Consider the following 18,266-nt stretch of genomic DNA (forward strand, 5'->3'; position numbering starts at 1 on the left):
GAAAGCAGCGATTCTGAAGAAACTGAAAGTGGTGATAGTGACAGCAAAGACAATTTTACATCAGAATGAAGTAAAAATTTTAAAAATGTTTTTATTAGCAATTTTTCTGAGGAGATGGGGTCTATCCATAGTCTTGCTTAGAAGCGAAACCGTTAGACTTTTATTTTTCTCAGTATGCTTGTTTGAAGCGATCACTGCGGAAACAAACTGTTACACAGAATGTAAACAAACAGTATATGCCATGAACGCCCACTAATGGGGCATCAAAGTTTGGAAAATTTGTGAAGCAAATACTGGGTGCTGCTGTGGATTTAATTTTTATAAAGGGAAACTAATGTTAGTCAGCATGGCCTAGGGTACGATGTGGTCTGGAATTTATCACTTCCATACCATAACCAGGGCCGTATATTATTTTTTTGACCGATTTTTTTTAGTTCAGTGAAACTTGTGGATTTAGATGGATTCCAGTATTTCAGTTTATTTCACCTTTATGGTACACCTGTTCTGTTGTGCATTAAATTCAACTGATAATCTAGTGATGTGCACAATTCTTCTATATCAAAATTTTGTTGCATACCCAATTGAATATTAGCTGATGATTCATTTTCTATGGTGATGTTTAAACAAAATTTTAATATTTTTACCTTTTGCTTAGTTTACTTGGATTTACCTGTAATTAGAATCACTTTGAAACAAAAGTTTTGCAATAGAATTGATTAACCCTTTTGTTACCATATTTCTAACCAAAATACACCCCTTATGTGTTTCAATTAATTTCTAACATAATCATAAATTTAGTCTGGTTTCATTAAACAACTCTAACGTTTTTATTTATCAACATATTAATGTGATTTTTGGAAGATAATTTAACGAAAGGTTCTCAACCAATTCTATCCCATGATTCTTGTCACAAAGTGACTCTAATTACAGGTAAATACAGGTAAATTCAACAAAATATAAAATTATTAAAATTTTTGTTCAAACATCGCTATAGAAAATGGGTTATACAACAAAATTTTATTATAGAAGAGTTGTGCACATTACTGGATTCATCAGGTGAATTTAACACACAAAAGACAGGTGTACCATAAAGGTATAAGTAAAACAAAAGACTGGAATTTGTCTGAAGAAAACTAGAAAACAAAATACACAGGCACCATCAACTAGATTAAATAAGCTCTCCCATATACATAGATACACAGAAATATACAATAATGATTTACAAAAGAAATTAATCAAAATTCCTCACTCACCTTACAGGTAAATTAAAATTACACACAAAGAAAAATAAAAACGAATTAAATTTGAAAATATTTATAAAATCAAATCACACATATACAAATCAAACAATATTCCTATCATGGAAACTTGTAAAGCACCCTGCTCTACATAATGCAACCTTGCAGAATGCACATTGGAAAGTTGTTTCAACAGCCCTTCCACTAAGAGCTTTCCTCTTTTGATGAAGGCATCCGCAACACTGCTGTTTGTGACCCTCAATTTTTTTCTAATTTATGGAGATCGGCTGAATTCAGAGGGATATCTCTCTGGCAGGCTTTGCTTTTTCTTCCTACAGTTATTTTTTTTTTGGAATAACTAGCTCTTAGTTGTGTTGCTACATCTGCAGATGGTCGCATAGCTTTCGAGCCGGTCCTGATTTGGTATATAGTATAAATGCATTAATAATATTCATATTTACTATATACCAAACCAGGTATTGCCACCATTTATTCCCCAGTCTGCCAACTGGATAATAAGACATCATCTGATTCAGCCAGTCTACACCACCCATGTACCTGTTATAATCGAGGTTCACAAATGGCATGCCATTTTCATCCACATGTGGCCGTGCACAGGTAGACAGAAAATTAATCTGCCTCTTATCTCTGTATGCAGTCGCTAGCAAATTTCCTTCCTGCCGTTGAATTATTTCACCTTTTTTTTTTTAAATTTTGCTTTTTTTATATCCAACGGCAGTCCTTTTCTACTAGCGATCACTGTGGCACATGAATGTGTTGCCACAGTATCTAAATTCTCAGCAAATTTGACCGAACTGAAAAATCGGTCAAAAAATAATATACGGTGCTGGTTATAGTATGGAAGTGATAAATTCCAGACCACATGATACCCTAGGCCATGCTGACTTATATAATTGTCTCTTTTTCCTGTATAAAATTCAAATCCAGAGCAGTACCTAGTATTTGATTCACAAATCTTCCTAACTTTGATTCCCCATTTTGTGGGCTTTCCTGGCATATACTGTCGAAAACGCACTTGGCCTTTATAGCCCACCATACCCTCATCAATTGATAAATATCTCCCTGGTCTATAAACTGTTTTATATGTGGTTTGAACACAGTCAATGAGGGGTCTTATTTTAAATAAGGGATCAAAATCTGGTTCTCCACATACTGGTGTACTTCTTGTGTCCCGCATATGTGAATACTGAGACAGTTTCAAAAATTGTGTCCTCGTCATTATACTTGAGACATATTCATCTCCAAAGGGTTCATCACTCCTCCAGCAATTTGTTATTCTGGGTAACTTTCTAATGCCCATAATAATATTTATGGCAAAATATGCCTTAATTTCATTCAAGTTTGTGGGAAACCACAAACTATCCTTTTTTACGCTTTGTTTACTTTCAGCTTAACGCTTTGTTTCCGCTTTGCTCTCCTGGGAAAGACTGTGACATGGTCCAGTTTCTTTCAGAAAAATCAGTGAAAGAAACACTTTTAAAATTTTTATTCCATTCAGGTGCCAATTCATTTTCCTTATCGCTGTCATCGGAGCTCTTGGATTCACTGCTTTCACTTTTGGAAAATGAAACATCAGATTCATTATCAAATACCACGTGCTTTTTTGTTTCGGTTACAGAGTTAGATTTATCAAGGTCTTCAATGGAATATCCTTCGAATTCTGACTTGCTGCTTGATAGAATAAAATTTGTATCCATTTCTTGTCAGAATTACAAATTTTAAAAACACAACAGGAACAAATTTGGAAAAAAATCTCACAAAATTCACAAAATTAAAATAACACTTCGATCGTTGCACAAAACTATAGCTCAACTGTTTAGGGCAGTATAATCACGTGTTTTCACGAATGTACTAACGAGATTTGCTCTGATATTCTCATTTAAATATGAATATGTGATTACGGGCAGTTTTGGGCGGCTTGGTCACATGAACCAAAATTTTATTCGGGCGGCTTTGGGCAGAAATATCACATTAATATGTTGATAAGTAAAAAAGTTACAGTTGTTTAATGAAACTAGTCTAAATTCATGATTATTTTAGAATTTAATTGAAATTCATGAGGAGTGTACTTTGGTCAGAAATATAGTAACGAAAGGGTTAATAAGTAAAGATGATGAAAAATAGTCTAGCCATCTTCATGCAGCTTTTGTTTTCTCAAGTCTCTGAAACAGGATTCAAAATGATTTAACTGATGCATTTGGAAAAGTGATGGTGGATGAAACAGAAAATGAACTGAAGCAGGCTAAATTTGTAGCTATTTTTGTAAGTCCGATGTATTGAGATATTCCAAACTGTCAACTGTTTGTTTTACATTGTGATAAAAAATTGTGTTATTAAAGACAGATTTATCGGTTTTAATGATGTGAATGCAGATCGTTCAGCAAATGCTTTATCTGAACATATTTACCTCCGCCAAGGAAGGAGGTTATGTTTTCATCGGCATTGGTTTGTCCGTCTGTCTGTCTGTCTGGGCAAAATAACTCAAAATGTTGTGAACAGTATTTGATGAAACTTTCAGGAAAAGTTGGTAATTACTCAAGGAATAGATGATGAAATTTTGGTAGTGATCTTGGAATTTTTATGGATTCTTGAAGCATTTTTCATTTGTTATATTTACTTTACATGAAGTATTACAATGTTACGTTCTTTGATTATCTTTGGTGTTGCTGTTTCCAAAGTTTATTTTTGTTTCTCTGTTAGTAATTTTACTTGCGTATCTATCTTAAAATGAGCTGTTTGGCAGAGGTCTGTGGAGGATGACATGACAAGCCTTGACTATTGGGATTGACTCAAAAAGCTCAGGCTTTGCTCCCTCCACCGCCGCTGTGAGCTCTATATCATCTGTATGATGTGGAAAATATTCCATCAACATTGCCCATCTTTAAAATTCGTCCAAGGTTTGGCCCTTGTGTCATCCGTCCATTACGGAAATGTTCGTGTTGTATCAACACTATGACAGAACTATTTCACCTCAATTGGTCCTGCTCTCTTCAACATTGTGCCAGACACACATAAAAGAGGGAAGTGACTTGATGGAATTCAAATGATCCCTAGTTGATTACCCCCAACAAATACCAGATAAACCACCCACACCCAGATATGTCTCTGAAAACAATAACCCTCTGCTTGAATGGGCTACGGTTCCCCAGAGCTGACTGTGTATCTTTTCCAGGTGGTGCTGTTAAATTAGACATGGCCTGAGTCAACTTCGGCCAAAACTTATCTCAGTAATCTAATCTATGCTGTAACCTTTTAATGAAAGCATAACAACGTGGGTAGAGGCTGATATCTTAACATTTCTGATGGTCTTAAGTATAAAAAAAAATTATTACAGATTTATATAGAACTACATTCAGAGAATGTCTATATGCTATTGTGTTTAAACCTGGTTTCTATCCTCAAACTGTTCCATTTTGTAGATGCAATTTTTTTTTTTTAATAAAGCACTCTGAAATTAGAAAAATCAAAAACCTGCAATAAATCTTGGTACCATGAGTATTGGATAATGGATTTTCAACTGTGTAAAGAAACTGATTGTGGTGATTGTAGTTTTGACGGTGATTGTGGTGAACGCAGATACTATGTTGATGATGACGATGGTCAAGATAAGTATGGGAAGAGAATAAAATAGTATCGGTGGTTATAATGGCGACAGGAGCAGTGTGATGCTTAGGTGATGGTGGTAATAGTGGTGTTGATGATAGTGTTAGTTGTGTGATGGTGGTATTGTAGTGGTTATACTGGTTGTGGTGGTGAAAGTGACTGTCAAGGTAACCATCACGATAGCGTTGATGGCAGTGTATGTGGTTCAAGTGGAAGCAATGACAATGTTGCAGATGATGTTGGTGGGTGTGGTGGTGGTGGTCATCGTCATCGTAGTGCTGCTCCTGCTGGTTTGGTGGAGGTCTGCGCTCTCCGAGTGCTTTTCTAGTTTTAAATGCATTGAAATGTGGAAGTGTGGAAACAAATTAATTGCACAAACCTATGGTGTGGCCACTACAATGGCAGGACAGTTAAGTGGATTGCAGTCAAATGTAAGGGGGAAATATGAATGTGCGATTTTTGTTCATTGTTGTACAATGAACAAATTGTACAAATCTAGTTCTTTTGCTAGAATGCTTTTCTATAAATGAATGGAAGATATTTTGTCTATCATAAATGTACTGGGTGCATTTATTACAAAATCACCTATGTGTTAGATAACATAATGCATAATGATACCTACAGATATTGCTACACCTATTATGTGTCCGTAGCTTGCTCTGGGTGCATCTGATAGAATTACTACTTATGCCTTTTCTACATATCAAGCAGGGCCATCTCCTTGAAGGGATTTGTGATTTGTATGCTTTCTTACTAAGACCCAGGTTTTTGCTAAATTAACTCTGAGGCCCTTTGATTCCATACCTTCCTTTCACATCTGAAATTTTTCCACAGGAGCAGCCCAATTTCAGTTCCTTTGTTATTGCTTGGAGAAATATGTTGAACAAAAGCAGGCTGATGACCGATCCTTGGAGAATTCCTATTTATACACTGAATTTATGCTACGCTCATTGCCAACCCTTACCTTACTGACAACATCCCTGTACATGGCTTCTATCACTCTCATCAACCACTCATCTATTCCTAGCTTCTGCATTGACCACCAGATAAGGAAGCAGGGGACCCTGTTGAAGGCTTTCTTCATATCAACAAAAGCCAAGTACAGAGGTTTGTTTTAGGTTAAATTCTTCTGTAGCTGTCTTGCCAGGAATATAGCATTAGTGGTGCTTCTCCCTATTACAAAACCAAACTGCATCTAATCTTGGCTAACTCCTCTTCCTAATTAGTTGTACTATGACTCTCTCCATAACTTTCATCACCTGATCCAACAAGTTGATACTGCTAATTATTTCTGTCTAAGGTGTCACCATTACCTCTGTAGCAGTTGACTACGGTCCTTCTACACCAGTCATTGTGAAGAACTCCCTCTCATGAGTTCTCTACATTTAAAAGCCTTTCATAGTGCCACTTCCAAGCTTCTGTCTTGTGTGTGCTTGTGTATGTGTGTATACACTTATATGTTCATGCAGTTAAATATATGCCTGGTCATAGAGTGACCAATGGTTTCGCATCCATAAGTGCCTTGTCTTATGGACAACTTGTCAGACTCTAAATGGTGGAGGGCATATGACCCCACTTCAGACTGGAGGTAGAAAACCATTATGGTCAGTTAATTTGTAAACAAGGAATAAAATCCAGCTTGAAGCTTTAGCCAGGAGGAGTTACTTCCCTTAGACCAGTTCAGTTGGCAAATTTTATGGATTTAAAGGGCGAACACGGAATCTCCACCTTTAGGCTGTTTCCAGACTGCAACGACTCTTTTCCAGCTCTAATCGATGAATGGGGTATCCCATGCTTGCAGCAGGTAGTGTTTGAAATGTGGCCAGGGGCTGTAGATCTCATGTCTAGAGTTTGAGAGAGACTTTTGGATTCACGGAGTCTTCAAAAATCCTTGCTCTCTCTACATCATCCACTCCTGTTTATGTAGAACCATGGCTGTTCTATGATCCTCTATTTAATTTTGCATGGAGTTCCTTCATCCTTAAGGCTGGTCTTGACATACTGTCTTTCTGAACTTGACTGTCATGGCTGGACTTGACTGTCATGGCTGGATTTGACATACTGTCTTTCCGGAACCATGAAAGAGGACCTGTTGTTGTATAGGTGCTGCTTAAAAGCAGTTTCAGCCAACCTGATATATCACCAAACTTGAGTGCTGGTTGTGTTCATATGTCTGTATCTTTTGTTGGCTCTGCACCTGGAGTTGTTGTTGCCACTGCTGATATTGGTGCTGGTATTATGGGGCATGGGTCTGGCAATAGTGCCGTAGTTGTTGTTATTGCAATAGTCATCCTGGCCATAGTGCTGGTGTTGCTGCTGCTGTCACTGTTAATACTGCGCATGGGACTGGTAGTTTTGCTAGTGTTGACATGGTCGTCATCTCTGGTCATAATGTTGGTGATGGTGCTGCAGTTGTTACTGTCTGTGCTGGTATTTCTGCTGCTGTTGTTTGGTCTGGGTATCTGAATACCATCACAGCTTCATATACAACTACCTCAGCCTTGCATTGGCTCCCCCATTGTGCAGTCATTGTACTTCGTGCACAAGCAATTGGCCTCTGTCTGCATTTTATGGTTGTTTGTTAATATTCTTGGGTGTGCAATTGAAGCAGACCCTTAGGTTGTGCCTATTGTACAAACATCCGTACCAATGAGTCCAATGAGGTTACACTGTTGTAGGCTCCCATCGCTACATCGAAGGAACCTTCGGGGTCGGATTGCTTAACCCACATTGAATCTTTATTAAACAGCACTGTTCTCCCTGGTGTGCATCATGACATCTATGTCTCTATCCCTAATTTCATTCAAGCCCCTAGCAAAGGAAAGTGCCTTGATCAGTAACCCCTTCAACATAGACGGGTAAAAGTTGACTATGTTGATTTGTGTGAACCTTGCTCAGCCCCCTCTTGTTGGCATTAAACCATGAAATCACCTTGTTGGTGCTGTCCCACAGGGAGAGGTTAGAAATTTTTATGCCGTCATTGATCGTCTTTATTGTATATTTGCTCTCCTGTCCAATCTCGGATTTGGCCAAGTTGATCAGGTGGCATTTGGAGTTAGAGGCAAAGTTCAGTTTATGGTCTCTGATTGTGATGAAGGCATTTCTCTTTGCAAATATTTTTACTTTATCGGCTATACCTAGGCTATTGGCTAATTGTTTGGCTTCACTGTTAATGTTATTGCATGTTTGCGGAGAAGTGCACTTACGCTTCTGTGTTATGAAATTGTCTAAAAGGCTCTCGTAATTATGTGGATTTATCCTATATGTGCTTTTAGTCTTGTCTGAGAAGAGTAAGGACCTGTCAAAGATTTTTAATTGTCATATATCTGTACAGAGTTTGTGTTGAAATGGGGAAGGAGACTTATGGAATCTTAGCTTGGGAATGATGCCCAGTACGTCTCTTTCAAGGAACTCAAGGCTTTGAGTTCCTTGATCATGGGTGAGAAGGTCATAAACTTGATCCTGTAAATGTTGGCCTCAGAGGTTGGTGTGCCTTAGTCATAGAAATATACCTTCCACCTCATTCACCTTCTGAGGTTGATCATTTTCTCTAGTAGCATTTTCGTATTAAACTTGATAGATGGTGTTGGGAATTCTTTCCTGAATAACTGATGTTGTAAAGTTCCATGTTATCTGAGAATTAATGGCTTTCAGGAATATGGAGAAGCACATAGCGTCGGTACAGCTATCAAATGTAAACCACGTGGTGGCCTTTGTAAGAAACTCTGGAAGCACATCGAGGTGTAAAAGGCATTCCAAAACTGACCTTGCCTGTGCTGTGGCCAGGTAAGAAACACTCAGTTCACTTTGCATGGGGGTTGGTGTTAGGAAGGGCATCCAGCTGTAATAACAATCCCAAAACAGACACACAGTATCCTAGGGTAATTTTCTAACTGGCTGGCTCCTGTCAGGCTGTCCAACTGATGCCTGCATGGAAGACGGATATTAAACAATGATGATGATGATATATATATATATATATATATATGTATTGTACAGAAGCTAAAGGAATTCATGAATGCAGGATTGCTGTGAAGAAAGCTAAGAAAATGAAACTGTGGCCAGTGAGCCTCCACAGGGAATCAAACCTTGCATCTCTCAAGAGAACTGTCTTAGGGCAGTTGCTGTTTATGGTGGCTCTCTCAGATATGCCACAAGTTATATAGGCTGCTGCACAGGGCTGTGGATTCGGTAGCTGAAACCTTTGAGTCTGACTCCAACTCCGACTCCGATCAATTAATTACAGTAGAAAATATACTTATTCTTAAACTCAGGAGCCCATGTGAACATTAAATCACATAGAAAATACAGCAAAATAGCATTACCATACTGTCAGCATGGGGGTGGTTAGGAAATATTCTTATATTATCATTCAATTCAGTCATGAACCAAAATGGCATTTCATCACAACCAAGTGAATAATCAAGATAGTTTTAAAGATTGAATTTTTTATGTTCAAAGAAAAAGCCAATGCTTATTTTTAACAAAAGCTATTATAAATCTTTTATAATTCCCATAGTATAAACATAAATAAGATGGAAATAAAAGTAAGCTTATATTAAACATTAAGAAATCATTAAATCCTTTGGCATAAAACTGAACAATTCAGAGAAATCATAAATTTAATTGTAAGTCCTAGGAAATAAAATAGAATCAGAAACATCTTTCTTCATTGAAGCTCTGAGAACTGACTTGATAAGTTTTCGAGCAGAGAAAAGTCTCTCCACACTAACTTGAGTAGAAGGAATAGCTGTCACCGTGCTAGCTGCTTCTCTGATGATTTCAGGGTAAATTTGAAAAAGTTCTTCCAATGGCGTTGTATATTTCTCTATCTCTTTGAGTGTGGAACTGAATTCTTCTTCGAATTTTTAAAACTTAATATTGACAGGTCCATTTCTATCCAAATGTATTTTTTTGGTTTTCGCTTTTTCCTTTGCCAGTCTTTCCAGATACTTTTCAAAATTGTCACCATCATTGGAATATGATGACTGAGATTCGGACTCCATTGAAATATTGTGAATGTCAGGATTTTGCATTTCTGATGAGATGGATAATAGTCCTTTCATTTCTATAGAAAGATTACAGAGAGTTTACTTTGTTTTAGTAATTTGATTGTTATCTAACAGAATTTGGTTCTTTGGATCAATCTCATTTTCTGTTAATTGAGCTTCCCTTCTTTTCATAGAAGTTTCTATCCCATTAGCAATTAAACCTCTTCTTCTACTAAGCTTGAATATCAAATTTTTCCATTCTCACAGAACTGTCCTACAGTCATATCTTCAGCTTGTAGTTTCTTGGTAACTGCATATGGAAGAACAAGAAGTTCTAATTCAGTAGCCTGGTTCCACTGCATTTCACTTGATGATATTGTAGGGTTATCAATATCTTCCAGGACAGATTTTAATTCAATCAACCTTTTTACCATCATATAAGTGCTACCCCAGCGGATTGCTTGGTCAAGTATGGCTCCTTTTCCAGCTCGTCTTCTGATTATAGCATCAATCTTGGGTGTTCTTGCAGCTATGGCTACCTGCCTTAATTTACTAATCAGGATTGCTGTATGGGGATCTTTGAAACCATTCATTATAGCAAGTTGTAAGGTGTGCACTGCACAGCACATGTGCTGTATTTGGCAACATCTTGAAGCCTCATTTTGAAGCAACTGAGACAACAACATCAAGAGTCTTATCCAAATCTTCTGATTGTTCTTTTATTTCTTGTTCAGGATTTACAATAGTTCATACATCATCAGTGATTTCTTCATTTGCATTCAACTTCTCAATAATTTTAATCATATTTGATGCATTATTAGTAACAATGCAGATAACATGTTTCTTTTGGATTTGATATTCTTTCATAACATTTTCTATCAAGGACTGGAGGTAATTACTATCGTGATTTGTTTTGGTGCCTTGAACAGCCAGTGTCTTACCATCATTGTTAACAAATCTTACATTTATTCCAAAATAATTCACTCTGTGCCTTGTAGCTGCATCCATTTTTAAAAACATGTACTGGCCCTGGAGAGTTTTCTGCAATTCTTCTTTTTTTGCAGTTGCTTCATTAACAAGAAGTTTTTTGATACTTTGCTTGTCTAATGAAACATCAAACTTTCTAGCCATTTCACCATTGAACTGAAGAAATGCTGGCTGTGAAAATAAACTTAGAGGCACTGCATTTTGTACAACTAAATCAATAAGATACTTCCTAAATGTTTCTGCAGTCATTGTTATCGTTATTTTGTCAGAACCTTGTAGTACTTATTTGCTTTGCAATTGACATTCCACTAACTGATGTTGAAGTACTTGGCTTAGCTTCTTGTGCAGTTGGACCTTTTATACTTGTTTTATCCTTTTCATTTTTTCTAAGACTTTTGGATGGAAGCGCTGTAAATGCCTTTTCAAATTACTTGCTCTTGAAGGAGCGTTTTTATTAGAACCATTATAAGCACTTATTTTGCTGTTACAAAGTTTTCCGGTATTATTATCACTATCTTCACCATCAACCATACATTGACACAAAATATTTATGTTCAAATACACTAGATTTAATAGATTTAGCTATTTGTTTTTTTTTTCTCTCCATATTGTTGGGACTGTAAATATCAGCAACATCAATGGAAATATAAACAATATTTAATTCTGAAAAAACAAAAAACAAAAATGAAACCTCAAAAACACTGACCGCATGAATTACAATTAGTGCTTAACAGTAAGCATTGTTAAATTACAGTAATATTTATTAATATATATCATCACAAAAAGTTAGGATTGAAACCACAGTGATATTAAAGAATTATACTGAAAATAAAAGATTTTCTTCAAAATTTTGAAACTCAAAATGAAAGAAACGGAATCAAATTATCATTGTAAATGACTATTCAGTATCTTCTAGATGTTTTTAACGATAGCTGAGCAATTTGTGCAGAAACCTTGAATGCTACTTTTTTACAATTTTATTTTCATAATCCTATGAAACATTTTATATATATGTGAAAGAATACATGCATAAAAGTTTCCCTTAATTTAGTTCTTTTCGATTGAAACACTTCATTTAACAAACTTAAAATGTAAACTTCATAGGTTGCTTGTGCGCATATTGTATCATCTTTCAATTTGAAAGATGATGCAATATGTGTAGAAGCAACCATTTACCTCAGCCAAGTTGATGTTTGCCACTGATGCAATTCATGGCTCACTCAAATTGATTGCAGATTACACTCATTACAGTTGACTGTGATGCAGTCCACTATATTTGCATGTTTTTCCAAGGATAAATTTGCGCAATCTTGTTATTATTAATTCTGAATGTAATTTATAGGGTATAAGTAATTCTTAATTTGAATATATTTACAGCCACTTCTATTGTTGTTTAGTTTATTTGATTATGTTCTATTATAAAATATAATTAAATAAAGTATATATTTTTTATCAAATAAACGGTGTAATATTTTTGAGGAGTTGGAGTTAGCCGATTTTCACAGACTTTGACTCTGACTCCTGAAGCACAAAAATTGTCTCGATCCTTGACTCCGACACTGACTCCACAGCCCTGCTGCTACACCTGCTAGCTATGGCAACAAGACAAAAGTAGTGCAAGCAATCAAGGAACTTTCCAATACTAAATGCTAATCTTTCTACAGAAAGACCTAGATGCCATATATAAATGGGCTGAAGAAAACAACATGCAATTTAATACAGGTAAATTTCAAGCCCTCTGCTACCAGCCAATTTGTGCTCACAAGTTGCAACAATGATACCTTGGATGAAAAGGAGTGGCAATCCCAGTGTCAAGTATAGTACGTGATCTGGAGATTGATATGAGGAATGGTGCCTCCCTTCATGTGCATATTACCAAGGTGGTGGCACTGAGCAGGTGAATGAACCTATGCTGGTTCTATGGAGGATATTTGTATTCAGCTGTCTGGACTACTGCTCTCAGCTGTGGTCACCCCGCAATATCAAATCAATAGTGGAACTTGAGGCAGTTCAGTGGTGCTGCACCAGGACGATTACATTAATGAAACAGCTGAACTGCTGAGAGAGACTGAAAGAGCTACTACTCTACTCCTTGGAACAAACACGTGTTACATGTACGGAAGATCCCGGAGGGGTTGGTACTGAACTTTGGCATCAAGAGCTATGCTGGACATTAGTCAACTTTTCCAAACGTCTCAGCTATCCTGTCTAGAATGATGACCATATACTGCAATAGCTTGGAATTTAAGGGCTCACATCTGTCTAGTATGTTGTTAAACATCTGAGGAATCTACATGGAATAGAACAACTCGAGCTCCTGCTGGCTAAAGACTCAGGTAAAACTACAGCAGAGCATGAGATTCAAGAGGGCAGCAGTGTCAGACCCTCTCCTTTGCCATAGGTCAATCACATTAGAGTGGCCATGTAAATGGTGATTACACATGCAGTGCTTCAGCATGACTGCAGTGTTTTGCATAAAAGAATAAAAGAAAGAATATGCATATCAGTATATAAGCATATATATGCATACATATGCATACATAAATATACATATACACACACACACACACGCAAACATATATACACACATGTACCTATATGTATATATATATTATTTATAATTAATAAATCATATGGTATACACCTGGTAGTTTGCCAGTAAAGCACGTTCACTGGTTCAGTGTTTGTTGGGTATTTGATTAATGAGAGAGACAGAAGATGGGAGAATCTTTATTGATCACTACAATTATTTCAACCCATATAGCATCAATCCCTTGCATGTGGGATACTGAACATCTGGTTTAGGTGTATCTGTCAGTGAAGATGTATCTCTTCAGGTGATTTCACGAAGTATCTCATTAAAATAAACTGTGTTTCACAAGATTTCGTCTTTGTCTTCGTAGATATAAAGGGACAAATTATGGTATACAGCTTCATACTTATAGAAGATCCATACCATATATCAGATCTAAAAGAAACAAATACTCAATACAGTGAGAAAAGTATGAGATGTAACTGTTAGTAGATATGGATGTATAAATGCCAACAGATGTGGTCTGATATATGTACACTCACTCATACAAGCACACACGTGTGGTTTGGCGCACATACACTTGCACACAACTTAACGTCCTCTTTCCATGCTGGCATGAGTTGGACAGTTTGACAGGCACTGGCCATGCTTCTGTGTCTGTTTTGGCATGGTTTTTATGGCTGGATGCCCTTCCTAACACTAACCACTCTCAGTTTTGGCGTAGTTTTTACAGCTGGATGCCCTTCCAAAGGCCAACTGCTTTACAGTGAGGACTGGATGCTTTTTAAGTGACACCTGCACTAATGGACTTTACAAGACAAAGAGTCTTTGAGAGGCCAGGGGTATGGGTGGAGGAAGATGATCTTGTTGCATGATACTTATTGAGAGACTCGTTGGTATTTTTCTCACTTAAAGCTGTATACAATGGTCAAGGGGTATCCTAGTGATGTTGGTAACTTGTGTAACATTGTGTTTTTAAGAGTGAGGAGGTTGCAGTTATTCATCCATACATTTAAATAAAGTGTGGTTATTAATTTAGTCAATGCTTACTCTAATTCATGACCACTTTATTGTGTGAAAGTGCATTTAATACCATGCAAGCATCTTGATAATCTTTCAGAAATCCTATCAATGAGCTTTTCATTGGCCACAAAATGGACAGCAACTCCTCAGAGCACAGTCTGCATCTCCTGGAAAGGACATTGTATGGTTGTGCATGTCTTATTATGGACTAAGTTACATCATATTTAATCTTATCCTTTTTTAGTTGCCACACAAAATTTGTCATAGATGTGGCATAGTTTTGATATTGGTCCTTGAAAGAATAAGTTGCACCAATGTAAATATAGGACCCTCCCTTTTGTGTACAGTGCACTTATATACAACATTGGTACTCATACAGAGTTTCATCAATGGGCATTTTGTTTTTCTTTTCATGAGCAATTATTAGATTTAGTTGTATTTGTGGCTCTGCTGATTTCATTTTCCAACAATGTCACCGTGTTGTCTATATCCCTATTTTTGTTCTTTTCGGATGTGCCCTCAGCAGGTACTTTTCATTCTGCTTGGTATTGTTTTACTTGACATTTTGTTGACTATATTTGTTATGCTTCCTATTTGTTGTGCTTGAAGTAGTTTCCCTATCAAAGGCTTAAGGGTCTTGTGGGTGGGTTGTTCAATACTTGGTTCATTTTCCTTTTTATTAATGCTAGTGGTGTTGTTTTAAGTTAGTGGAGTTTGCATATGATACCTTCACATTGTGCCTATTAAAAATTAGTATGGTGTCTATTCATTTTGAGAAACATTTATCTAAAATAGCAAGAAATTCCCTAGCAATCTTTGTTGAAAGATGTAAACCTTGGGTTATAGCAGAGGACATCATGTTTCTTATATTTGTTGTTTGTCTTATTGATTCTGGTGTGTTTTATGGGGTTGGGACAATTTATTGTTGTGAGTTATAGTATGATTGTGTTGTGTGTGTAGGAGTTTTGGTGTGTTGTTTGGTGTCTTGACTAATTCTTTTTGTCATGTATGGTCAATCCGATTCAGTTAGCTTATTGTAATGTTTTGTTCATAAGTAACATGTATTATTTGTGGTGGAATTGGCAGAGTTGGGTATATCAATGTCATGTATGTATTTAATTTCCTCTCGGTAACCAGCCTTAGGTAAAGAAGTATTGTAATAGGGTGCATGTGATCCAAAAATTTCTTCAGTTGTGGATAGTCTAGATATTCAATTTGAACTATTTCTAACTAATCCCCATATTATAGAGGGTGATTGTTTGGATGCTACATTAATATTTTTAATGTTATCATTAGGTATATGATAAAGTTCATATAATCCAGTATGATGACTGAAGTTAATGTGAAGAAAGTTTACTCTGTGATTATTTTTGTCTATAGTGGTGCTGAGCCTGAAGTCTTTAAATAGTCTAAAGAATCCTTTCCTATGCTTTTTTAGTGAAGAGTGTATTAATGAAAAGATATATATTCTGACCAAACCTGTGATTTGTGCAGAGTTGAATGATCCCATTGTATTGTTGAAGGCATTCTCTCTAGCTGACCTATTCCAGGAGTTACTAACAATATCTACATGCTATTGATTGTTTCATTAGTCATTCAAAACATATGCACCTACTATGTCAGTATTTTTTACTGTACAACTGCTATAAGTATACCAGCCAAACCCAGTGAACCACACAACAGAATCTGTGACTCCTCACCAAGTGATGTCCTATCAGTAGCAAGTAAGTTTCTGTCGAATTGGAAAGTGCCACCCTCTCCAGATTGAATGTTTGTACCACAGACTCTAAACCACTATCTTTTCAGTTTTAAGGGAAACAATTCCCCCTATTGCTTCATTCTGTTTTCCATCCCTTCATATTTATGAACAAATGATATAAGCTTATGTCCATCATAATTCCCTCTACATTTGCTCTGTATATCAAAATAAAGAATATTTCTAAGTATAGTTGTAGCTAACCCATGATACCTGCAGCTGTCTGATTGATGATATTCAACATGGAGCTCTTAAACTCAACAGTAGCAGTTGTACATTTACATGCCCTCATATGATAATCTCTCTCTCTCTCTCTCTCTCTCTCTCTCCCCACACACACACACTGTGTGTGAGTGCACATATATATGCATTTAACATGGTTATGGTGACAAGAAGATACACTGTGATGACTGCTAATTCATGCCAGTATGAATAGGAGATCTGTGACAATAATGATGCTTATACTCAATATCATCAGTTTGCTTGTAAACGTTTATGATGGACATAAAACTGTTTTACATTTTCAGGTAACAGAACTACGAAACATTGACGATGAAACAGCTAGAATTATTCTGGTTCATATTCAAAAAGGATTGGATCCACCATCAAATTTAAGCAGAGATTTTGAAGAACTTCTAAAACTCGTGAGTTCATTGTTTAGATTTACTATCACTATTATTTTATGAGTAGTGTATCCGCATGTGTGTATTTTCTTACTTGCGTGATTTCAGTAGGACCGCTGGAAATCCACCTGGGCCAGCATCTGATTTTGTATCAACTTCATCTATGGCCATTATTACATCTTCTTCTCCAATGTTTATGGACTCAATTTTTTTTTTTACTTTGGTTTTAGGTAATGTTGCAAAGAATTCTGCTGGTTTGTTCACGTGCCTGTGTCCCAGCGGTGTAGTGAACACACTTTGGAACTATTCGTTCAGTATTTCACTCACCCTCAGGGGGTTTCCTGCGAGGGAGCCATCTTTTTGGAAGAGGGGTCCTATCTTGTGGTGTATTGAGGCTGTTTCTTTGGCAAACTTAAAGCTTTAGGATTCAACTTGATATTTTCTATAAACCAAGCTTCTTTGTTTTCTCTCTACTTTTCATGAGACTGATGCACATGTTTCTCAATCTCCAATAGTGGTCTCTCCAGGCGAGACTTCTCGTCACTTTTGGGATGCTTGCTCAGGTGGTTCGTAATCTGTATCCATCGCCTCATGAGAATCTTCCTTTCTCTAGGGATCCTGTTTTTGTGTACATTGGACTTGCACAATGGGACAGAGAGACATTTAGGCCAATTCAGTTTGAAGATCTCTCTCACACTCGGCTTCCAATTTGCTTTATGAAAGATTAGTTTGGAAAGATTTTGGGTATAGGCTGTGTGTCAGCAGGAGCTTTTGGTTCATACATAGAGAGATCTATTATATTATGATCCAAGATCAGTGTCGGTGTCACTTTCACATTATGTGAAGCAGAGATCCAGTATATTATTTGTCCTGGTTGATTGCAGCACAATTTGCTCCATAAATGTGTGTGTGTGTGTGTATAAGTATGTATGTAAATATATATGTATATATACATATGTATCTATGGATATTTATATATGTATCTATATATATTTATATATATATCTATATATGTATCTATATAATTTATATCTGTATCTATGTATATTTATATATGTAGCTATATATCTTTATATATATATATATCTTTATATATGTATATATGTATATATGTATATATATATCATCATCATCATTATCATTGTTTAAAGTCCGCTTTCCATGCTAGCATGGGTTGGACGATTTGACTGAGGACTGGTGAACCAGATCGCTACACCAGGCTCCAATCTGATTTGGCAGAGTTTCTACAGTTGGATGCCCTTCCTAACGCCAACCACTGCGAGAGTGTAGTAGGTGCTTTTACGTGCCACCAGCACGAAGGCCGGTCAGGCAGTACTGGCAACGGCCACGCTCAAAATGGTGTATTTTTACGTGCCACCTGCACAAGAGCCAGTCCAGGGGCACTGGCAACAATCTCGCTCGAATGTCTTTATACGTGCCACCGGCACAAGTGCCAGCAAGGCGATGCTGAGCACAGGTGCCATCATGATT

General features: G+C 36.7%; 1 protein-coding gene across 1 annotated transcript in view; it reads left to right on the forward strand.

The window, feature by feature from the left end:
- Positions 1-18,266, forward strand: part of LOC106881660 (nuclear pore complex protein Nup205) — a 331,146-nt gene that overhangs the window by 114,985 nt on the left and 197,895 nt on the right. The window contains exon 10 of the mRNA XM_052973459.1: positions 16,680-16,796. Coding sequence (XP_052829419.1) covers positions 16,680-16,796 — 117 coding nt within the window. The remainder of the gene's footprint in view (positions 1-16,679; positions 16,797-18,266) is intronic.

The sequence above is a fragment of the Octopus bimaculoides genome, chromosome 15, assembly GCF_001194135.2.
Source record: "Octopus bimaculoides isolate UCB-OBI-ISO-001 chromosome 15, ASM119413v2, whole genome shotgun sequence".
Classification (NCBI taxonomy): domain Eukaryota; kingdom Metazoa; phylum Mollusca; class Cephalopoda; order Octopoda; family Octopodidae; genus Octopus; species Octopus bimaculoides.